The 25,184-nt window shown below is 39.1% G+C and overlaps 3 protein-coding genes across 3 annotated transcripts; all 3 read right to left on the bottom strand.

Moving 5' to 3' along the window:
• Positions 1-17,920: 17,920 nt before the first annotated feature.
• On the bottom strand, positions 17,921-18,313 carry LOC138894505 (secreted RxLR effector protein 161-like). Its single transcript, XM_070179206.1, has one exon. It carries the CDS (start codon positions 18,311-18,313, stop codon positions 17,921-17,923), a length of 393 nt encoding a protein of 130 aa, XP_070035307.1.
• Positions 18,314-20,766: 2,453 nt separating this feature from the next.
• LOC138894506 (uncharacterized) lies at positions 20,767-22,812 on the bottom strand. Its single transcript, XM_070179207.1, has 5 exons — positions 22,023-22,812; positions 21,660-21,886; positions 21,274-21,534; positions 21,020-21,187; positions 20,767-20,871 (listed from the first exon to the last, which is right to left on the bottom strand). The coding sequence occupies exons 1-5, from the start codon at positions 22,810-22,812 to the stop codon at positions 20,767-20,769; spliced, it is 1,551 nt and encodes a 516-aa protein (XP_070035308.1).
• Positions 22,813-23,804: 992 nt separating this feature from the next.
• Positions 23,805-24,906, bottom strand: LOC104087305 (uncharacterized). The gene has a single exon (XM_018767715.3). It carries the CDS (start codon positions 24,610-24,612, stop codon positions 24,142-24,144), a length of 471 nt encoding a protein of 156 aa, XP_018623231.1. The 5' UTR covers positions 24,613-24,906; the 3' UTR covers positions 23,805-24,141.
• Between the last annotated feature and the right edge of the window lie 278 nt (positions 24,907-25,184).

Consider the following 25,184-nt stretch of genomic DNA (forward strand, 5'->3'; position numbering starts at 1 on the left):
TCACTTATTTCACTTCCAACCATCTTTATAGGTTATCAACAGTAAGACATTTCCAATCAAGACTTTAGGTACACATATGAGAAATTAAGAGTCTTAAGCATATTGAGTTTTCTCACACAATTTGGAATCATAACCTTCATTTGAAACATAACTCAAAGACATAGCATTTTAATATACATATCATTCTTGAATACATATTCCCAAAGGATAACATAATGTGTTAGGAACATTCGGAACATGTTTTGAATATTTAATTCTCGACACTTTGCTTATTCGGGACAATCGAATTTATTGGGAACAACTCGGAACATAGAATAAGAAACTTGAGGCAACCATACTTAAAACTTATGAGAACATCATTGAATTCAATTCTAAGAGAGTAGTTTAGCCAACATACCTTGCTTTGAGCTTTCCTTAAATTACTACAATATTACGGAAATTCTAGCAATCCCAATCTATTTTGAGACATAACAAAATTGAACCATAATTAGGAAGATATTCATGGTCTCAGCTCATTTGAGCATTTTATCAAACACTAGGTGTGCAAAATTAACTACAAGGTTCTTCTACAAGATTTCCTTCACTCCACAACCCAATCTTTGCTTATTTGAGAGATCAATAATCTTTCCAGAAACCTTATTAGTATAAGCATGTATAAATAATACTCTTACACTCAAGAATCATACTCCCAATCACCCATCTTTTACCCCAAACCCGAAATTGAAGACTAGGGGGTTGAATCTTACCTCTTAGGTGAAGATCTTGTAAGATTTCCTTGTTGGGTTTCAAAGCTTGGGCAAGATCTTGATGAACAAAACACTTCATCTACTTTCTCTCTCTAGTACACTCTCACTTCTCTCTAAAAAACCTCAGATGATTTCCCCAAAATAAGCCCCAAAGCCTATTTTTCAAAATGGGGTCGGGTTATGAAAATAAAAAAATTAACCCTCCGAAATGAGGTCTACGGATGCATAATGGACCGCAGAATGGCTATGCGGGTCGCAAAGTACACCAAAAAATCGGTGCCAAAAACTGGGCTGTACTGGTCCATTATGCGACCAGTTTGCGGTCACAGAAGCACTTTCGCGATCACATAATTATTCTGCGATCGCAGAATTGGTCGCAAAATCTCATTTTTTCAGTCTTTGGTAATTTGGCCATAACTTCTTGTAGGTGTCTCCAAATGACGAACGGTTTGTAGTGTTGGAAACTAGACTCAAAGGGATTTCATTTTATATGTAGATCATATCTTAAATAGTTATAGTTTGGTAGAAGCATGCGTTTGAATTAGGACCTTATGTGAACTCACTTGAAACTTTATCCCATCATAAAAGTTTCAACTTGACTTAGCCTTGGGGCTCTTCTTAGACCATAAAACATTCTTAATGCACATAATACATATATTATCATGATAAATTTATATCATTCCTATAATAGTCCTTGTTTACATACAAAATAATATAATTAGCGCATATCAACTTTCTTAATAGTGCTTAAGTACTTCGAAATTTTTTGGTATGTTACAATCACAAAGTTCATTGTACTACTCTAAGCCTTATACTAAGAGGATTGATTGTCTAACTATGCCAACCAATTATCAACCACCAAAGCTGCATCAATTTGATTGCAAAGGAAACCCAAGGCAATATATTGCCCACTTTGTCGAGACTTGTAGCAATGCTGGAATGCATGGTGACCTTTTGGTAAAGCAGTTTGTTCTTTCGATGAAAGGGAACGCATTTGACTGGTATATTAACTTAGAGCCCGAGTCTATTGATGGTTGGTAGCAACTTGAGAAGGAATTTCTCAATCGTTGTTATAGTACCCGAAGAACTATAATCATGATAGAGTTGACAGGAACCAAGCAAAGGAAGGATGAGCCCGTGGTGGATTACATCAATCGTCGGAGGGCATTAAGTTTGGACTGAAAGGATCACCTTTCAAAAATATCTTCTGTGGAGATGTGCATTCAGGGAATGCACTGGGGAATTTTGTACATCCTACAATGGATCAAACCGCGAACTTTCGAAGAACTTGCAACGCGAGCTCACGACATGGAGTTAAGCATCGCAAGCCATGGGAAGACATCTCCATTCGCTGATCAGAAGGAGTTCAAGAAAAATGTTGCATCAAAGAACCAAACCAAAGAATCTATGGCGGTGAAAATAACTTATGTGAAAGTCACTACTAAGCAAAAGGTCAAGGAGGATAAAACCCTGAGTCAATATCCCAAAGAGGAGAAACTTCGTCCAGCCTTGAAGGAATTGGAGGCAAAGGTTTATCCGTTTCCAGATTCAGACGTACCCACGATCCTCGATGAATTACTGACCAAGAAAGTCATCGATCTCCTTGAATCAAAAAGGCCTGAGGAAATTGGTAAATTTGGCGATCCAGAATATTGCAAGTTTCATCGAGTCATTAGCCACCCTATAGAGAAATTCTTTATCCTAAAGGAGAAAATCATGGCTCTTGTAAGTGAAGGAAAAATCATCATACACATGGATGAAACGGCATAAGCAAATCATGCAAGTATCGTGCTCAAGGAAAAGAAGTGTTCAAGGTTGCAGAATGCGTCAAGCACCGCCTTATTACAATTTGGAAGTTTCGAGCCCGTTGAAGTTGATCATCTAGGGAAAACTCTTGAAGGTTCACTAGAGCTGGACACTCAGTCCAAAGACAAAGACGACGAGGGTTGGACTCTAGTCACTCATAAGAAATGAAGACATCAATAAGTTTTGAGGCTACCACTTCCTAAGCCAAGAGCAAAAATAAGCGATGTGGATAAGCTACAACCACCAAGAATTATCAAATCTTCTATTAGCAAGAAGATTAATGGTGCTTTATCGTCGAAGTTCCGAAAGCCCATCACATTGCATGAATTCTTTCCTGAAAAATTCCTTCATGGAAGTCACGTTGGTGCAACTCATGTAGTTTCTAGTATTGACGAAACAAAGGAAAGCAAATATGAGCTCGCTCTAATGAAAACACAAGAACATCATGATAACCGAAAAGTTGTCACATGTTGTGCAACAATTTCCTTCACAGATGATGACTTGCTGCTGGGGTCTAGGCCACATAATAAACCTCTGTTCATTGTAGGGGCCATTCAGGAACAACATCTCAATCGCATACTTGTTGATAATGGTTCAGCTGTCAACATCATGCCAACGATGGTGCTAAAAAAGCTTGGGATCTCTATCGATGAGCTATCCAAAAGTAACCTAACAATCCAAGGTTTCAACCAAGGAGGATAACGAGCCATAAGTATGATCCGCGTGGACTTATCCATTAGTGAGATGAAGTCAAACACCCAAATTCACGTCATAGATGCTAAAACATCATATAACCTACTGTTCGGACGTCCTTGGATTCATGATAATGGAGTGGTATCGTCTACTTTGCATCAATGTCTGAAGTACATAAGGGATGGAGAGATAGTCAAAATTGATGCAGACATCAATCCTTTCACTAAGACGGAGTCATACTTTGCAGATGCAAAATTCTACCTAGATTCTTGTGAACCGAGTGTGGAGAAATCATCATCAGTCGATGAAGCTGATGTCAATTCAGAAGAAAAAAATGAGGCTCAATGGACTACCACCAAGTTTCCTAAGAAGAGAACTGAAGAAGTCTCCATTAAGCTATCATCATCTGAAGGTGACATACAAACAAAGACTGATAAGGAGCATCTAGTTTTTCTCTATGTTCCACGTGAGCGTTGAAAGAAAGGGTAACCTTTGCTACAGGAATGTACTCCAAAGAAGCAAATGAGTCACAAAGATATCTAACATTTGAAGGAGCATATGACTGTCCCAGTTGCACAAATCCCATACGTGACTTGTGAGTCTACTAAAGGCAATCTCCAAGCTGATAAAATAAAAGGGCACTATGATCCTAAGGCCTTCATACTGCTTGAAAAGTCTAGTTATGACTTCTCCAATCCATCAAGACTAGGAGAACTCAAAGACGAAGTCACTGGTGAAAAGATACATGGGCTCAATGAGTCCCAAATGAAGTTGAAAAAGCAAGGGCACTACGTTGCCACTCCAAAATTTGGGTTGGGATTCAGTTTGGTAGAGCCTCTTTGAATTTCATCTAAGAGAAGAAAAGAGATAGCTTCATCACAGCATACCTCGGTAGAGGAATGAAGGAAGTTAAGGGCAAGAAAATAAAACAACGGGCTTCAGTGTTTGATCGCATTGGAGGCTCAACCCCTCTGGTCTCGGTATTTGAAAGGCTAAGTCACAAAGGTGAATATGTATCTTCCAAACATCTAAAGGAAGTTTCCACTACCTCAAAGACCTCCGTCTTTTTGTCTCCTGGGAACCACAAGGAAGTCATCATCTAGAAAGATATTGTCAAAACCTAAGGAACAAGGCCATGAGGAGCGGGGTCATTTTGAAGTTGTTACTGACAAAGAAATCTGTAGTGCTTTCCCATCAAGTATGAAGAGGAAGTCTATTTTTTCAATATCCACGGATGGTCCACTGAACCTTCAAAGGAGAACCATTGTTTACACTTGCCAGCCTCGTAAAGAAGTAGAGAAAGAGAAAGAAGCCATGTCGACTATCCAAGGAAGTCAAACAGAAAAGCCAGACTTTGTGGAAACATCCTATCACATAACTGTGGAAGATAGCCCATGCCTTGACAATGATGATGAAGTACACGAGAATCCCCCTCAACTAGAAGATGGAGGACAATCGACTGTAGATAAGCTTAAGGAACTCAATTTAGGCACTCCAGAAGATCCACGCCCCACCTTCATTAGTGCGCTTCTTACGCCTCAGGAGGAGGAGGAATACTCCAAGTTATTAATCGAGTACAAAGATGTCTTCGCTTGGTCGTATAAAGAAATTCCTGGTCTTAGTCCTAAGGTAGCCGTTCATCATTTAGGGATCAAAATTGGAGCAAGCCCTATGAAGTAGTCACAACGCATGTTTCGACCCGAGCTAGTACCACAAATTGAAGTCGAAGTCAACAAGCTCATCGAGGCGGGATTTATTCGAGAGGTGAAGTACCCATCATGGATATCGAATATTGTACCTGTCAAGAAGAAGAATGCTCAAATACGTGTTTGTGTTGACTGTCGAGACCTAAACAAGGCATGTTTGAAAGATGACTTTCTACTACCAATTATTAAACTCATGGTTGATGCTACAACATGGCATGAAGCTATGTCATTCATGGATGGGTCCTCCGGATAAAATCAAATCATATTGTCTCCAAAAGATGAAGAGTGTACTGCTTTCCGAACTCCAAAAGGGATATATGTCACGACTGATAAGAGGGACTGTACTTGACACAACTCCATAGACCTCCTAGAACTCGACTTAGAACCTAGTGCTCTGATACCAAGTTTGTCACGACCCAAAATCCACGTGACTGGCACTCGACACACTACCCGACCCGAGCGAACCAAACCATGTGATGCACCCAAATCATATGCATGAAAACCAATTTAACTGCGGAAGCTCCTTGAAAATCATATACATTTTCAAGTTAAATGATAAAATATTTTCCAATTCAAAATCACACATGATGTCTTTCATGATAATATCAATGACACTAAGTAAAATAAATATACTTTCATGTATGTCATGTATAACCCCATTATTGCTGCCACGACCCGAAATTCCTACCTTCGGACCGTGATGGCGCCTAACATTTCACTTGCTAGGCAAGCCAACGTTAGAATAATGTTAACCAATTTTTAAACATTCTTTACAGTATTAATAATCAAGGAACCAAAAGCGGAAGCAAATTTTGAAATATAGGGAAATGATCAATAAAAACAACAGTGTCTAAATAACATCCCAGAATTGGTGTCACAAGTGCACGAGCTTCTAGAATAATACAAATAAAGGTCTGAATAAAATAAAACTATCTGGAAATAAACACACAGCTAAAGTAAAATAGACGGGGACTTCAGAACTACGGACGCCATGTAGTTATACCTCAAGTCTCCTCTGAATAGCTGAAATCTGAGCAAGTCTATGGTACGCAGCTGGGACCAACTCCAAAATGTGCACAAGAAGTGCAGAGTATAGTATCAGTACAACCGACCCATGTACTGGTAAGTGCTGAGCCTAACCTCGACGAAGTAGTGACGAGGCTAAGGCGGTTCAATAATTGAAGTCAACCCAGCAGTCATAACCAATTATCATTTCCATCAATTCTGTTGCAGCGTGCAACCCGCTCTCACAATATATTCACATTCAATTCTGTTACAGCGTGCAACCCGTTCTCATAATATATTCCTTTAATCAAATCTGTTGCGGCGTGCAACCCGATCCCCCAATATATATATATGTATGTCGACTTCTTAATAAGTCTGTTGCGGCGTGCAACCTGATCCTCCAATATGGACTTTTCATAAGTCTGTTGCGGCGTGCAACCCGATCCTCCAATATATTCATTATAATTAATTCTGTTGCGGCGTGCAACCCGCTCCTCCAACATATTCATTTACTAATTCTTATAGAAGAAATTTTCCCAATAAATGCAACAATTAATATAAAATTATAAGACAACAAGCATACAATAATTATAATTTAATTATGAAACAAACAATGACAAATATCAGATTATTATGGAAATCAGGGAGAAAATAGGCAGTTTAATATTTAATATGCTAAATGTCAAATAACAATTAAAACACATAATTCAAATAGCATGTAACAATTAATGCAGGAATTCAAGAATTAATATTTGACAAAAATAGGAGAGAAACAGTTATTATAATAATTAATTTATGATTTTTCAAGTAAGCAGGCAAACAATTAATTTGACGACGTATAGACACTCGTCACCTCGCCTATACGTCGTTCACATGCAATTCACATAACAATTAAATTAAGGGTTCTATTCCCTCAAGTCAAGGTTAATCACGACACTTACCTCACTTTACAAATTCCAACCAATTACTCAACCACAACTTTTCCTTTTAAATTTGACTCAGAAACCTTCAAATCCATTCATAAACAATTCGATATATTCAATACTAATCATAGGAATTAATTCCATATGAATTTATAAATTTTCCGGATAAAAATCCGAAATTCATTTAAATATTCGATAGTGGGACCCATGTCTCAAATCTCGGAAAAACTTACGAAATCCGAAAACCCATTCCGAGATGATTCCAACCATACAAAAATTATCCAATTCCGATGTCAAATGGACCTTCAAATCTAAATTTTTCAATTTTTGGAAAGTTTTACAAAAATTCCAATTTCTTCCGTCTAAAACCGAAATAAATGATGAATATAGACTTAGATTTATGAAATACAATCACTATATGATAAAGAACACTTACCCAGTTCGAAATCGTGAAAAACTCTTTAGAAATCGCCCCTAAGCCGAGTTATAATTGAGAGTTTGTGAAAAATGGGAAAACAAATCTCGTTTTGGTTCTGTTTTAAGTCACATGCATCAGGCCTTCTTCGTGTTCGCGAAGGGCCTGTCACATTCGCGATGAATAGCAGCCCGTGGCTTTTGCATTCGAGAGTCCTCCTTCGTGTTCGCGAAGGCATTTTCCCCCTGGCCTTCGCGTTCGTGTGCCAGTGCTTGCGTTCGCGTAGAAGGACAACTGACCCCTCCCCCAGGCCTCTAAAGCTTCGCGTTCGCATTGAGCTGTTCGCGTTCGCGAAGGGTAAATTCCCCATAGCTTCGCGTTCGCGACCCAATCTTCGTGTTCGTGAAGAAGGAAAATTCAGCCAGCCCATTTTGCTCTTCGCGTTCGCGAGAGTACATTCGCGAACGCGATGAAGGAAATACCAGAAGCATAAAGTTGCAAAAAACCCAGATTTTCTAAGTTGAAAATCATCCCCTATCCTATCCGAAACTCACCCGAGCCCTCGGGGCTCCAAACCAAACATGCACACAAGTCTTAAAACATCATACGAACTTGCTCGCGCCATCAACTTGCCAAAATAACACCTAGAACTATGAATCAGACAACAATTCAAAGGAAATTTTCAAGAAAACTTTAAATCTTATATTTTTACAACCGGACGTCCGAATCACGTCAAATTAACTATGTTTCTCACCAAATTCGGCAGACAAGTCATAAATATTATAATGGAGCTATACCGGGCTCCAAAACTAAAATACGGACCTGAGGTCAATAAATCAAATATGAGTAATTTCTTAAAAATCATTAAGCTTTCAAGCTTTTAATTTTTCTTCAAAATTCCATATCTCGAGCTAGGGACCTCGGAATTTGATTCCGGGCATACGCCCAAGTCCCAAATCACGATACAGAGCTAACAAAATTATCAAAATACTGATCCGGGTCCGTTAGTTCAAAATATTGACTAAAGTCAACTCAGTTGAGTTTTTAAAGCTCTATTTCACATTTTAATCCATTTTTCACATAAAAACTTTCCGAAAAATTTTACGGACTGCGCACGTAAGTCGAGAAATAATAAATGGTGCTTTTCGAGGTCTTAAAATATAGAATTACTTATTAAATTTAAAGATGATATTTTGGGTCATCACAATTACAACCTTTCACAACTATCTATGGAGCCTATATACCAAAGAATAGAACCAACGGTTGGAGTAGTTCCAACAAAATAAAATAAGGAAGAGCATGATAGCTACCACGAAATAAAAGTGGTGCTTCATAATACCTCGAAAAGAGAGTCATCCTGGCCTGACCACATGCCACGTATCATACATCATCCTAAAATATGTAAAGTAAGCAGGGCCCTGGAGGAGGGGAGGAGGGCTAAGGGCTGAGTACACCACATCGGTACTCAATAAGTGTCTGAAACTCTCTCTACTTAAGTTCTTGGGACAAACGTTATAAAACCAATGCACCAATGGGGGGCCCTGGAGGAGGGGAGGAGGGCTAAGGGCTGAGTACACCACATCGGTACTCAATAAGTGTCTGAAACTCTCTCTACTTAAGTTCTTGGGACAAACGTTATAAAACCAATGCACCAATATTTGATATAAAATGATAAGAAATTTTATCAATTCACGACCCTTGCTATTTTAAATAACAACCAAGTGAGATATAACCCACCATATATACTTTTAAAATATTTACATCAATCCAAGATTTTGGATAAAATCCTACAAAATTATTCCATTTATTTTAAGTTATCGAAATCACTTTCGGCTCCTTAGGCCTAAACATAAGGAAATCATCCTTACCTTTCAGTGGGAGTACTATACCATCACCGACACAAGAAGGTCAACTAGGTTATGTACCTAGCGGCAAGTATCATATACCCTACTTGCTCAGGTCGTCTCATCGTAGTATCGTACGAATCGACTCATCCATGCTAATAATAGCACAAAATAGTACTCTCTCGAGGGAGAGCACTCTGCCGTAGTCTATACCACAAAGTGGCCATCTACGCCTACACCGGCACGTGTAGTTTCTTGACAACGAATACGATATATCCGAAGTCAATTTCGGTGAACGCGAGTAACTCCCAAAACATTTGATACTTCAAATAGATTCATAGCATAATAGCCTCAAATGATCTATTATTATCAAATCATAGCATTTATAGAAAATATAAATCCTTTGAACAAAATTTAAATAAATAATCTTTTACATGTTAAAGACTTTAGCAATTTAACATCAATCTTTAAAAGATACCACAAATGCTATTATGTTTGTCAATTTCCAAAAGAAATATTTTCCATGAAAACTTATCTTTAGCACTCAAATATGTATACTCTTGTCAATACATAAGTTTTGATAAAAACTTATAACATTTGCCTTGAGTGTCACTTTGCCAACAAGATTTAAAATAAAATTTTCTAAAACGTCATGACACTACATATCTAACGTAATAACATCCGTACTTGTTTGTCCCCACAAGCACGAAAGCACATTTGCAAACAACTTAAGTATTAACTCGAAATATGCTTTTAGAGAAAGTCCCTCAAGAAGAGTAAGTTTTAATCAACTTACCTCGCTTTCGCTTTATTAACATTCATAAGCTTTCAATCGTCCTCCATCATTCCAATGTTGATTAAAATTCTCAACATCACCAACAAGTTGATATCTACAATTAGATATCCTAATTACATCAAAATATAACCTAAGATATTGATCAACATCCATATATGGCTAACAAGTTGGCTACAAGCTTCCAACAACTCAAATCGCCAAATAGTTTTACATGCTAGACCATTCAACTTCATTCTTATGTTTTAATACCCATTCGAAGTCATTAATGATACTACATCAATTGTCCATTGCCACCAAGTTACTATTCATCGTCTTCCATAATCAACACTTGCAAAATATACAATTTGGGTGATTACTTAGTTGATCACTTCCATCTTTTGCTAACAAATAATTCCATAGGTTCATTGTATTCGTAAATTTTATCGTCAAGATTACCATTCATCTTCTCCCTTATTTTCTCAAAAGTATTATTCATGCCATGAACTAGGGTTTTATAATCCAATCTTTCAACCATTAAAACTTATAAAAAATGCTTCAAATACTTCTAACTACTCATAATAAACGAGTTTGAAGCATTGGAATTACCTCTAGTAGATCAATCTTGAAAAATCACAACTTTGGTGATTTTTGTGTTCTTGAGGATTTGATGAAGAAATCTAGTATTTGGATGTAAGAATGATGTTAGAACTCATGTATATTGAGTAATAATCAACCCAAAACATCATTAACAACTTACCTTGGTTGATTGGACTTGATTTGAGCTCAAAATCTCCCATTCACTTTAAGAACCCTAACCCCCAAATACACAAAATACTCCCCTCCCCCGACCTTGTATTTATAGGTCGAGATTTCTGGGTTTCGGATGCGGACATGGATGCTTTGCATCCCTACTTCACTCCTCTTTGAAGTTCGAATGCGGACCTGGACGCTATGGTAGCACTTCTATGCCAGCCTCTCTTTCGGACGCGGCCTCAGATGGTTCGCATCCGCAGGCTCCTCCGCCAGCCTTTGGTAATTTGGTCATAACTTCTTGTAGGAATGTCCAAATGACAAACAGCTTGAAGCGTTAGAAACTAGACTTGAAAATTTGGTGATATGTAGATATACTCATCCAAACTTTGGTCTTGTGCGTATTTATTTGGAACTTTAGTCTATCATGTAATTTTCAACTTGACTTAGACCTATGGCTCTCCTTATACCCCACATCACTTATAATATACCTCGTACAATTATTATCATATCCAATTGATATCCATCAAATTAACAGTCATCGTCTACGCACAAAATAATATAATTAGCGCACATCAATTTTCTTAATAGCGCTTAAGTACTTCGAAATTTTCCGGGGTGCTACAATATACTACTACAAAGTGATGCCCTTCGGTCTAAAAAATGCTGGTTCCACCTACCAATGCGCGATACAAAACATCTTTGACGACATGCTTCATAAGAGCATTGAATGCTACGTCGATGATTTGGTGGTGAAGACAAAGAGTAGGCGTTACCACCTTGAAGACCTTCGAATTGTTTTTGAAAGGTTAAGAAAATTCGACCTGAAGATAAATCCACTAAAGTGTGCATTTGGAGTTACCTCAGGAAATTTTCTTGGCTTTATTGTGCGTCATCGTGGAATTGAAGTTGATCCCGCAAAGATTGACGCCATTCAGAAAATGCCCAAGCTAAAGAACTTGAGGGAGCTTCGAAGTCTCCAAGGAAACTTAGCATTCATCCGGAGGTTCATCTCTAATATGACCGGACGATGTCAGCCCTTCAATCATATATTGAGGAAGGATATCCCTTTTCATTGGGACCAGTCATGTCAAAAGGCTTTTGAAAGCATCAAGAGATACTTGCTGAATCCACCTGTGTTAGGGGTTCCAATGCTTGGGAAGCCATTGATACTCTACATCGCGGCATAAGAATGTTCACTTGGAACACTACTTGCTCAAGAGAATGAGGAAGGAAAGGAACAAGCCTTGTACTACCTCAGTCGAACTCTAATAGGAGCTGAGTTGAACTATACGCCTGTTGAGAAAATATGCTTAGCGTTACTTTATGAGATAAAGAAGCTAAGGCATTATTTTAAAGCATACACTATCAAGCTCATCTCTCGAGCAGATCCCCTGAAGTTCGTGATGAATCGACCTGTTCTTTCTGGATGCCTAGCAAGATGGTCCATATTGTTTAACCAATATGAGATCACATACACACCTCAAAAGGCTGTGAAAGGACAAACACTAACCAATTTTCTAGCTGATCACCCTCTTCCAGCGGAATAGGATCTTTCTGATGAGTTTCCAGATGAAGACGTTTTGTTCATTGAAGAATTGCCACCATGGACCATGTTCTTTGATGGATTTGCACGTCGTAATGGAGTCGGGGAAGGTATTGTGTTGATCTCTCCAGAAAGACAAGTCTTGCCATTCTCCTTTGTTTTAGGTGAAACATGCTCCAACAATGCTGCAGAGTACCAAGCTTTGATCGTTGATCTCGAAATGGCATTAGACATGAAGATTCTACAGTTGGAGATCTACGACGACTCTAAGCTGATCATCAACCAACTGTTGGGGAGTTACGAGGTAAAGAACGAACATATCTTGCCATACCATCAATATGCTTTTGGTTTACTTGAAAGATTCGACCAAGTGTTCTTAAACCACGTCCCAAGAGAAGAAAATCGTAAGGCTAATGCTTTGGCTAACTTGGCCACGACAATGGCACTGGGAGAGAATGAGTCAACAAAGGTATATGTGTGTCATCGATGGGTTATTCCAAGACTTCTTGCTCTTCAAATCAACGAAAGTTATCATACATCTGTTCGAGTGATTGAAGAAGAAGATTGGAGGCAACTAGTGATAGAGTACCTAGAACATGGAAAGTTACCTGAGGATCCGCGACAAAGAACATACATCAAAATTTGGATTAAATTCAATTGGGTTAAATAATTAATTTGGGCTTTTCATGTTAAATTAGTCCTTTTTATTATTTTCAAGCCCAAGGTTCATTTCATCTTAAAGCCCAGACTCATGCCATGTGTCTAGTGACATGGCATATCTAGTCAAACTGCAAGCCAAAAAAAAAGACGCCACGTGTTAAATGATGTGGCAATCCAAGTCAAAAAGCAAGAACCAACCACAGGTCGCCAAGTGGCTAAAATGATATGGGCCCATCAGAATCAAGCAAGAGAGTTCATACGTAGCTGGACTGTCCATCCTCTACAACTATAAGTAGAGGGGTTACATAACTCTCAAGAGATTCAGATTTGGAGAAGAACACTCTACAATTGGTGAAGGCATCCACAAACAGAGAGATCAATCATCGAGTGCATAGTTCTTCAATAAAAGAGTGATCAACGGAGTTATTCCCGGAGATCAACCCATAACAACAAAGTGCTGCTCGACGTTCTTGGCGAATAAATACATCACAATGAGGTATGCATCATCCTACATTTGAGAAAGATGCTTCTCAAGCCCTCGATTCACGGAGAATTTTAGAGAGGAGAATCAAGGGATACATAGAATTTTACTCACAAATATTTATCAATAAAATCTCTTTTTCTTCATATTATTTTTGTTGCAGTTTATTTTTCGAACTACGAAAATTTATTGAGAACAAAATGCTCTATAAATTCGACAGACATAAACAACACTCACAATGATAGAATGTATGAGTCCACCAAACTGTATAGAGACCTGGTCCTATAACAGTTCCCACAGAACTAGCTAATCTAACAGTAAGTAAATGACATGAGAGATTTTTACGTGGAAAAATCCTTGCTCAAGGGGATAGAAAAACCACGACCTACACTGGTAGTCAACTTCACTACTGAGCAATCTTTAGATTACAACCTATTGCAACCTAGAAATTAAACTCTTAATCCCTCACTTACTTGAAATACACCTATTATAAGCCACTTTGCAATACACCTATTACAAAGACTTCAACTCATGACTAACTCTAGTCATGACACAAGCTCTACGGGTTTGTGGTTTTTGAGGTTCCTAATTTAAGCTTCTAGATAAGCAAAGTAGGAATTATAATAAATAACCAATATAAATATACAGCTCAACTAAGGACATACAAAAGACTTGTTATGGAACTGGTCCGTAATAGTGTTGCACTTTGTTCTTGATGCACTTGTGACTTCAATGCTGGATAATCAGATCTTGAATGCTTTTGTTTGAATATCACAAGTGTTCAAGTGATGTTTTGTTGTAATGCTTCTTGTTAATATCCTTTGAATGACATCACTTAGATGATGTAAACACTTGGTTGGTAAAAAGCCCTTCCTAATGGGAAATGACTGCTGCACTATTTCTGCACTGCAGTATGTACAGTGCAGGCAGTCACTTTCTAACTATAGAGTTGACTTCGTACTGCTGTCAGGGAAGCTCCAAGGGATTAGGTCCCTGAGTTGGTTCTTTTCTATACGAAATCATACAGCTCACATTAGCTTAAGTCCATTGATGAATAATATACCAAGTGTGCATCGGGTCCTTTATCTGGTTCTTGACAATAAGTTTGTTAGATCATCAAAACATAAATCTAAGATACTTTAAACCCATCAATTTTCCCTTTTTGATGATGACAAACTTTAAAAATTCACAACCATTTGCAGAGCACAATAAACCAGATAAAGTACCAGGAACTTCACAAGTTCCCCCGGACTCTAACGCTTCCCCCTTAATCAGACCCTCGTGCTTCAATTTATCCTTCAATTTATCTTCCCTCTTTTGGAATCATTATAAATACACAAGCAAGCAATCAACATAAAGAAGTCTAGCCTAGCTAACTCATGCCATATGTGTGCACACAACATGATAGAAAAGAGAAGCAGAAAAAGACAAGCATTTAACAGCAAAAGAGAGCCTTCATTGATTTGTATAAAACATAAGCCTTTGCTATTACAACAAAGGCAAGTTTGGACTGTTGAAAGCGGGAGCAGTACAGGTGAAATCCATCCACATCACAAAAAAGACAAAAACAACTACCACAAGTCATCAAAATAAAAGATAGAAACTTGACACTGGTCACTGGAAGATTTTCTTAGAGGGGCACTAGAGGAGGAAGGCTTGGAGAAGGCAACAAGAGTGTTGAGAACAAGGTCAATCCGAGCATTTGCGGACATTTGCTCTGCGAGCAGTTTCTCTCTCAGATTCTCCACCTGTTGCCTGAGCTCATCATTTTCTTTAGACAGACGAGCAACTTCTTCACTTGATGAACTGGAGGGTCCTGGTGCTGCTATAGCCTGACTAAGCTGAGTCTCAAGAATGACGTTCCTTGCCTTTAACTTCCTGATCTCCTCTATGGCACTATTCTGGGCATTGATTAGCTGTGAGATCGTCGTAGTGCTTCCCATTCCTCCAACCTTTTTCAATACATTCACATTCCTCCAGTGTAGTTTTCGAGAAGGTTTGTTTCCTGGTCCCCATCTTGGGATTTCCTAAGAGTACATCAAAGAATTTGAAGACACGCGTGAGAAGAAAGCCATACAGAAGTCCATGGTTCCCATCTTTGAAAGCTGCCATTTTCTGTATATGTTCAATCATAATGGCAGGCAAGTTGATAGAACGAAACTCATCTAGTGCTTCCATTAAGTATAGATCAGACTTGGCAGTAATGAACCTTCTTTCAGCACGAGGGAACAAAACTTTGTTAACCAACTCGAACAATAGTTGGTACACAGAAAGCAGAGCCTTCTTGTGTACCCGTTCCCCATGCTGGACAACTTTTTATTTCACAATGACGCGCCTAAAATTAGAGCCACAAGCACCTCTCACAGATGACAACCTTTCAGATGGAACCTTGAGAATGTCCCCTAACACAGTAGCATCCAATATCATATCCACTCTATTCACTAAAACACAGATATGGTCATTTTCAACAGTGAAGAGGTCGGCATAGAAGCTTTTGACCTCATCCTCATATACTTTGGCCACATCCTCTTTGAACAGATGGCCCCACTGCTGAAATTCCACCATCTCAAGAATTTGTCTCATACCCGCCATTTCAGAAATCTCTGGGTCAAAAGTGCGACCCCACAGTACCTTTTGATGTCTCAACCTTTCTTGCCCTAGTACACTTATACTTTTCACCTTTTTTGTAGAACCGGATTCTCCAATAGTTTCCAACTTCCTTTTGCCAGACCTGCCAATAGACTTGCCCTTACCACTTGATTTTACCAGAATATCACCATCAGACACAGATTCTTCCTCCACAACTTGCTTAGACTTGACACTACCTTTCACGGACTTTTTACTTGGTTTTTCAACAACTTCCTTTGAAGCACTCTCAACAGATTGTTTCTTTTTTTGAGATCTCTCAACCAGGGAATATTTTTCTACTATTGGAATATTTTTGTCACACACAATTTCCCCTTCCTTCATCAGCCTCTTCTTCTTCTTCTTGCTACTCCTTCTGTTTTCTTCAGGACAGACTCAAAAGCCTCCTTCTTTTGCAACCTTGTGGTAGGTCTCTTAGAAGGGGACTCAGGAGTGACCACAGGCTTTCTAATCTTGAAGAGAGCACTGAGAACCACATCATCCTGATCATCCTCATCACTAGGTCTCACAACAGGAGGGATAGACTCCAACGACTCAGCCTCAAAGTGAGGAGAAGGAGCAGGGTCAAAGCTTACCTAGGAAGATGATTCCTGACCTGTTTCCTTAGGGAGGGGATCAAGTTCATCAGCAGGTTCCCAGTAGCTTCTTCAGGTGCAGCTGGTTCAAAGAGCACCATTGTTCCTTTTTCTCCTAAGACCCAAGTCCCTTCCCCCTAAGACTCAGGCATGGTAGAAGGTCCTTCATTCACCAGTCCCTCAGCAGCAATAGCCAATATATTTTCAACGGCCTCCTTTTCCTGAGATTATATGGGAGCAACAATGTCCAATTCTGGAGAACTTATGTACTGATCAATATCTTCCTCAAAACCCCCTTTTTCTTGTTGAGTTTCACCCTTTTTTTCATCATTGTTCTGGTTTTTGAGAGTATCAGGCAACAGAGAAGAAACAATGTCGACTTTTCAGGCTTCTGAGTCCTCAATACTTAACGAAGGAATAGGGTCAGATGGAGTGGTGAGAGAGATAAGAGGTGAAAGGGAATCAGGTTTGGATATATCGGTGTCAGTAATGGTAGAAGAGGGAATTTTTGGTGGTGTTTCGAAGGTGGCAGATGAGTCGAAGATATTACCTTCCAAGGTGGGTAAGGTAGCTTGCTCTTCAGCCATGGTAGATAGTTAGATTGAAGATTCTGGAAGGATGGAGAGAGAGAGGGGGATGATCGCTCAAGGTTAGGAATGAAGGGGTTTTAAGGAGGAAAAGGATAATGATGAGGGAAGAGAGAAACAGGTTCTGAAACGGCGGTAGGTTTGTGGGAAGATGCACCATTGCAGAGGGAAGTGAAAAGATTTGAAAGAAAAACGTGATATACAAGGTCTGAAAAGGTTGATGATGTGGCAGTTAATTTTGTTTCTTTTGAGATACGCATGAGAAAAACACAAGACTACTAACCTGTGGTACAAGAACTAGGTTTCTGACCGGTCTTTTTAAAAAGATTTTAAACTCTCTTTTGCTGCTCATGCATTGTTCCTTCAGCTTCTATAATCATCATGCGTGTCTACCTACAACGGTATAGAAGTGAGTTAAGCTTGGCCAGAAAACACTTTAGCTAGATTTACATGAATGTAATTTTCATAGCCATAGGGAAGGGAATTGGGTTCTCAATTTGGCTTGATCAACCCCAGTGCCATCCTGTTTCTCTCAAAATGTTCCATGCTTAGAGTTTTGGTGAAGATATCTGCAATTTGGTCTTCTGTACTACAGAACTTCATGCAAATAAGCCCCTTCTCCACGTTGTCTCTGAGAAGATGATGTCTCACATCAATGTGCTTGGTTCTCTTGTGTTGGACCGAGTTCTTTTCCATGTTGAGTGCACTCGTGTTGTCATATAACAGAGGTACACAGTCAGTGTATACCCAAAAATCCTTCAATTATTGTTTGATCCATAAGAGATGAGCACAGCAGGACGCTGCAGCAACATATTCTGCTTCAGCTGTTGAGAGAGCTACTGAATTTTGCTTCCTTGTACCCCATGAAATCAGACAAGATCCTAGGAAATGAGCCATTCTAGATGTGTTCTTCATGTCCACAAGGTAACCTGCATAGTCAGCGTCAGCATAACCAACAAGATTAAAGTTGTCACCTGAAGGGTAATACAGAACCAGGTCATGTGTTCCCTTAAGATATCTCAGAATCCTTTTAGCAGCTTTTAGATGAGATTCCTTGGGATTTGATTGAAACCTTGCACATAAACCTATACTGAATACAATATCTGGCCTGCTGGCAGTGAGGTAGAGAAGTGATCCAATAATGCCTCGATACATTATTTAATTTACAGGAGAGCCAGATTCATCCATGTCTAGCTTAGCGGCAATGGCAATGGGGGTGTCAATCACCTTTGATGCTTCCATATCAAACCTCTTCAAAATCTCCTTGATATATTTCTACTGACTAATACAAGTTCCCTTCATGGACTGCTTCACTTGAAGACCCAAGAAAAAGTACAGCTCCCCCATCATGCTCATCTCAAACTCACTTTCCATGAGTTTTGCAAATTCCTCACAAAGTGAGTCAGCTGTTGCCTCGAAGATAATATCATCAACATATACCTGAACAATGAGCATGTTCCTTCCTCGTTTCTTCAGAAACAGAGTGTTGTCAATTTTTCCTCTTGTAAAGCCATTTTCTAAGAGAAACTTTGACAACCTTTCATACCAAGCTCGAGCAGCCTGCTTCAAACCATACAGTGCCTTGTCCAATTTGAACATATATTCAGGATGTTTATGACATTCAAAACCTGGAGGTTGCTTAACATAGACTTTTTCCTTTAGAAAACCATTCAGAAATGCACTTTTGACATCCATTTGGAACAAGGTGAATTCCATATGTGATGCAAAGGCGATGAGAATTCTGATGGCTTCCATACGAGCAACTGGAGCGAAAGTCTCATCATAATCAATCCCTTCCTCCTGATTGTAACCTTGGACAACTAGCCTTGCTTTGTTCCTTGTAGTGTTTCCATGCTCATCAAGCTTGTTCCCGAATACCCACCTGGTTCCTATGATGGTTCTATCTGAGGGTCTAGGTACCAGGTGCCATACTTTATTCTTTTCAAATTGATGCAGCTTCTCCTGCATAGCTGTGATCCAGTCTGCATCCTTTAAGGCTTCCTTAATATTTTTGGGTTCTATTTAGGAGAGGAAGAGAAGGCAAGTGAATTTCTGGCTTTTGATCCAGTTTGGACTCCAGAATCAAGGGGGGTTATTATATTGTCGAGAGGATGAGAGCTTTTGTGTTTCCAATTTGGAACTTGAATCTCATTAGTGGAGGAACTAGGTAATCCTGAATGGTTCCCTTGAATTCCTCTTTCTGCTGTCTGTGGGGTACTTTGAACTGCATCAGCTACTCTTTCTTCAACTTCAGTGGTTGTGATGTGTGTATCTGGTTCCTCTTGAGTTGGAGAGGAAGAGGTTGCATTGTCTTCATTTGTCTCCTTCATTTGACTCATCATATCTGCCTTTCCATTTGCCATCTCGGTGATCTCTCCTGGAACCAACAGTGGCTCACTGTCTTGATCATCCTTGTTGCTCTTCTCACCAGATGGAAATGTCTCATTGAAGAATACATGAACACTTTCTTCCACACACTGAGTCCTTTTATTGTAAACCTTGTAAGCTTTGCTTTGAGAGGAATACCCCAGAAAAAAATCCTTCATCACTTTTGGCGTCAAATTTTCCAAGCCGATCCTTTCCATTGTTGAGAACATAGCATTTGCACCCAAACGTTCTTAGGTGAGTCAGCTTTGGCTTCCTTCAATTGAGCAGTTCATAGGGAGTTTTGTTCAGGAAGGATCTGATCATGCACCTGTTCACCAAGTAGCAGACTGTATTTATGGCTTCTGCCCAGAAGTTGTTTTTGCTATCCCACTATCAATAAGCATTGTTCTAGCCATATCTTCAAGGGTTCCGTTCTTCCTTTCTACAACTCCATTTTGCTGTAGAGTTCTTGGAGCTGAGAAGTTGTGGGTGATGCCATTTTCACTGCATAATTCATCAAACTTGGCATTGTCAAATTCTGTTCCGTGATCGGATCTGATGCAAGCCACTTTTGATTCCATCTTCACTTGGATTTTCTTGACAAAGGCTGCAAACACTTCGAAGGTTTCATCCTTGGTTATGGGAAACAATGTCCAAGTGAATCTTGAGTAGTCATCTACTATCACAAAAATATATCTTTTTCCTCCTTTGCTTGGCACTCTCATAGGGCCACATAGATCCATATGAAAGAGTTCAAGTGGCTTTGATGTGCTGACATCCTTCTTTGGCTTGAATGAGGATTTCACATGCTTTCCTATAGCACATGCATCACACACTCCGTGCTCCTTGAATTTTGAATTTGGCAATCCACGAACCAGGTCCTTCTGTATCAGCTTGTTTAGAAGAGAGAAGCTTGCATGTCCCAGCCTTCTGTGCCATAACTCTGCATCATCATCAACTGCTCATATCACCACTTTGTAGGAACTCAAAATCAGCAACGTAGATGTTCTTGTATCTTTTGGCCACTAGTACCACTTCACCAGTTACCAGATTAGTAACTGTGCACACATTTGACAAAAACTCCACCTTGTTTCCTTTATCACAGATTTGAGAAACACTCAAGAGACTATACTTCAGACTATTTACATAGTACACGTTCTCAATTGAGTGTGAGAGAGGCTTTCCAACTTTTCCAACACCAAGAATATACCCTTTTTCCCATTTCCAAAGGATACATTCCCTCATTGCAGGCCTTTTAGTGAAAGGAAGTCCATGGTATTCCCAATCATATGCTTAGAGCATCCACTGTCCATAATCCATTGTTGACTGCTTCCTTTCACTGTTCCCTGCACAGATAAATCAAGGGTTAGATTTAGGAACCCAAACAAGTTTGGGTCCCTTGTAATGAGATAAGAGATGAACGAGAGCTCTTCTAGTCCATGCAGGCAACATGCATTTTTTGTGAGTGGCACCTGGTCCTATTCCAATAGTTACTTTTTCAGTAAAAACTTTATTTTTCTGAACAGACTGGACTCTGGCTTGGCAATTTTCCTTGAAATGCCCATTGTTCCCACAGTGGGTACAAAGCCAGTTATCAGGTACAGTGACGTACTTGCTATGAGGGTTATAGGGAACTTTCTCCCTTTGGAACCCTATTCCTTCCTGTTCACACCATTATTAAAGTACATGGCAGTAATAGCATCTGAGGACCAGGTCCACTTAAGAGATTTCTCAAGATCATTTTTTACTTTCTTCAATTCTGCTTGAAGCTGCCTATTTTTCTCAAGCTCAACACACAAACTAGTTTTCACATTATTCAGCTCATTTTTAAGTTTAATATGTGCCTCACTAGCTACTTCCTTCCCCTTTTCAGAATTTTCAGCCCTACATTCTGCTTTAAGTCCCTCAATTGTTTCCTCTAGGTCTACGATTACCACTAAGAGATCATCTCTTTCTTGCTCAGTAATGGCAGTTTTCTCCACTAAAGAATTCTTTTCTTTACTAAAGTTCTTTGTGTCAAGGCATCCTTATCACTCACAAGACTATGATATGCATCAATCAAAATATTAGCTAATGACATGAGTTTCTTGGGAGAGTAGGATTTCAGATTCCTCTGAACATCCCTAAAGTTTACCTCATCATTGTCATCATCTTCATCATCGTCTGACTGAGCCATCAAAGCAAATATTGGGTCATATTCATTTGCTTCATTTTCAACTGCCATCATGGAACTATCACCTGCATCATTTTCTTCTTCTAATTCACCGGAGGAGTCTCCCCATGCTGTAAGAGCTTGCTTCACAACATTGTCAGCTACGTTTTTCCTTTTGAAGCATTTGTCAGGAACCGGGTTCCTCTTGGCTACTTTATCAGAAGTTGTGCTTGAAATGCTCTTGCTTCAGAAGAGGACAGTCCTTGATGAAATGCCCTAACTTTCCACACTTATGACAGAGGTCATAATTCTTTGGTTTGCTGGAACTGCCTTTCTTTGGTATACCTCCATTTCTTCGAACCATTTTCTGAAACCCTCTGGTAAGGTATGCCATGTCACTATCCTCCTCACTCGAACCATTATTTTCAGCTTTGAGTACCAGGTTCTTCTCCTTCTTTGGTTCTCTTCTTTCACTGTCCTTCTTTCTCTTCATCTCGTAGGTTTTTAGATTCCCAACTAGCTCGTCTGTAATCAATGTCTGTAGATCCTTGGTTTCAGTGATAGCATTCATCTTGCTTTCCCAGAAGCTGGGTAAAACGCTAAGAACTTTCCTCACGAGCTTGTTCCTAGGAATTATTTCTCCAAGAGAGTGTAGCTCATTTATAATGGAAGTGAATCGAGTATGCATGTCTTGAATGGATTCATCATCATTCATTCTAAAGAGCTCATACTCAGTGGTGAGCATATCGATCTTGGACTGCTTTACTTGAGTAGTTCCTTCATGTGCCGTTTGTAAAGCTTCCCATATCTCCTTGGCAGACTGACAAGCTGAAATCCTGTTATATTCATCAGGTCCTATACCACACACCAAAATCTTTTTGGCGCGAAAGTTCTTCTCTACAGCTTTCTTGTCAGCGTCATTGTACTCCTTCCTGGTTTTCAGCACCATTACAGCAGGTTCTCCTACCTTCTTTGTTGGGGCATATGGACCATCACAAATAACATCCCATAACTCGGAGTCTTCTGCCATTATGAAGTCATGCATTCGAGTCTTCCACCACCCATAGTATTGGCCGTTGAATCTTGGGGGCCTGTAAGTTGATTGTCCTTCCTCGAAGTTTGGTGGAGCAGCCATGGTGAGGATCCTCTCTAGGTATTAACCTTTTAAAAAGAACCCGCTCTGATACCAATTGATAGAATGTATAAGTCCACCAAACTGTATAGAGACCTGGTCCTATAATAGTTCCCACAGAACTAGCTAATCTAACAGTAAGTAAATGACATGAGAGATTTTTACGTGGAAAAATCCCTGCTCAAGGGGATAAAAAAACCACGACCTACACTGGTAGTCAACTTTACTACTGAGCAATCTTTAGATTATAACCTATTGCAACCTAGAAATTAAATTCTTAATCCCTCACTAACTTGCAATACACCTATTACAAGCCACTTTGTAATACACCTATTACAAATACTTCAACTCATGTCTAACTCTAGTCACGACACAAGCTATACGGGTTTGTGATTTTTGAGGTTCCTAATTTAAGCTTCTAGATAAGCAAAGTAGGAATTACAATAAATAACCAATACAAAGATACAACTCAACTAAGGACATACAAAAGACTTGTTATGGAACTGGTCCGTAGTAGTGTTGCACTTTGTTCTTGATGCACTTGTGACTTTAATGCTGGATAATCAGATCTTGAATGCTTTTGTTTGAATATCACAAGTGTTCAAGTGATGTTTTGTTGTAATACTTCTTGTTAATATCCTTTGAATGACATCACTTAGATGATGTAAACACTTGGTTGGTAAAAAGTCCTTCCCAATGGGAAGTGACTGCTGCACTGTTTCTGCACTGCAGCATGTACAGTGCAAGCAGTCACTTTCTAGCTATAGAGTTGACTTCGTACTGCTGTCAGGGAAGCTCCAAGGGATCAGGTCCATGAGTTGGTTCTTTTCTATCTGAAGTCATACAACTCACATTAGCTTAAGTCCATTGATGGATAAATATACCAAGTGTGCATCAGGTCCTTTATCTGATTCTTGACAATAAGTTTGTTAGATCATCAAAATATAAATCTAAGATACTTTAAACCCATCACACAATGATTTGGATCTCTATGCTTGGTGTTCATAAAGTCTTTCAATAGTTCATACAATACTAATTCAGGCAATGATTCAATACGATTACTTTCCGAATTGCAATCAAACAATAAATGACAGTTAAAATATTTCCACAAGACTTGCTTTGAAGTTGGAAAAGAAGCTAAACCTACTAGTATCAGATTGCAATAAAATCCTTAATCCTTTGGCTCCTCCTTTTGATCTCCAAGAGGAAAAGGAGAATACATGAAAAAACTTGAGGGGACTAGTGTTGAACAACATCTGTAGATAGCAAGCTAAATATTACTATGTCTCTTGAATTCCCCTTTATACTCATGAACTTTCTTAGAACACCTTCTCACAAGAACCCAACTTTTTCCAGCACTATTTGTGATCCTTTATTGTCTATATCCACCAACGCCTCAATCCTCTCCAGATTTGACCACTCTGAAAATATGGTAGTTGCCACCATTTTCACTGCTCTTGTGACAATCCCTTTACCCCAATACTTGTAAGCCAAGACATATCCAAGTTCAGCTCTACAACTATCAAAACCAGAATTTGGTGTCATAGATATTGCCCCAATTGCCTTGTTTCTTATGCAGATAACTTTCAACCATGGATGGGGAATAGCACTATTCTTGATATAATCCAAAACTTGATCTTTGGAAGCGTAAGTATCCCAGATGCAAAAATGGCTGACTTTTTCATCTGTTGCCCACTCCATGAAATCATCCACATCTGACAGTTCAATTTTCCTGAGAGTGATCAGTTCAGTGAATTCATATTCGCTTTCTTTTCCTTCTGATTTGCTAGTTGTTTCATCCATTTTCTTATTGCTCTTCTCCAGGAACTCTAATGTAAAAGTGAGAACAATCAAAACTAAAAGTATCACAGTTTGGTGGATAATTTTGGAATGGAGGCTTTGCAAATTGCATGGGTGAAATTTATGATGAAAATTTGAGTGAAAGGGTCAATTTTGGTGTGCTTTTTTGGACTATTCTATACTTGGAGAGAAAGGCAAGAGATGTGCGTAAAAAATAGAATTTCCAAGAAAAGCAGTTGACCAAGATGGAGCTATGATCTGTGATTTTTAGAACGTACTAATCTCCGAGATATAGGGATGAGAGAGCTAGCATGTTCAACTATGACTAAAAAGGCATTTCGGTGCAATAAGGTCATGCTATGCGCGGGGTTCGAAAGAGTCTATCATATGTAGCTTTACTTGTATGTTCCAAGAAATCAGCTAAAGGCTAAGATGTTTTTTTCGTTATCAGGCAGAGCCAAATATTAATCCTCCTTACATGGATACATTTAAGATAAACATAAAGTGTGTAAATATATGACTCTACTTGCTTTTCGGTTAGATTTAGTAGATTTTTTGAGGATTTATTGTCTGAT

This window comes from Nicotiana tomentosiformis, chromosome 6 (genome assembly GCF_000390325.3).
Source record: "Nicotiana tomentosiformis chromosome 6, ASM39032v3, whole genome shotgun sequence".
NCBI lineage: Eukaryota > Viridiplantae > Streptophyta > Magnoliopsida > Solanales > Solanaceae > Nicotiana > Nicotiana tomentosiformis.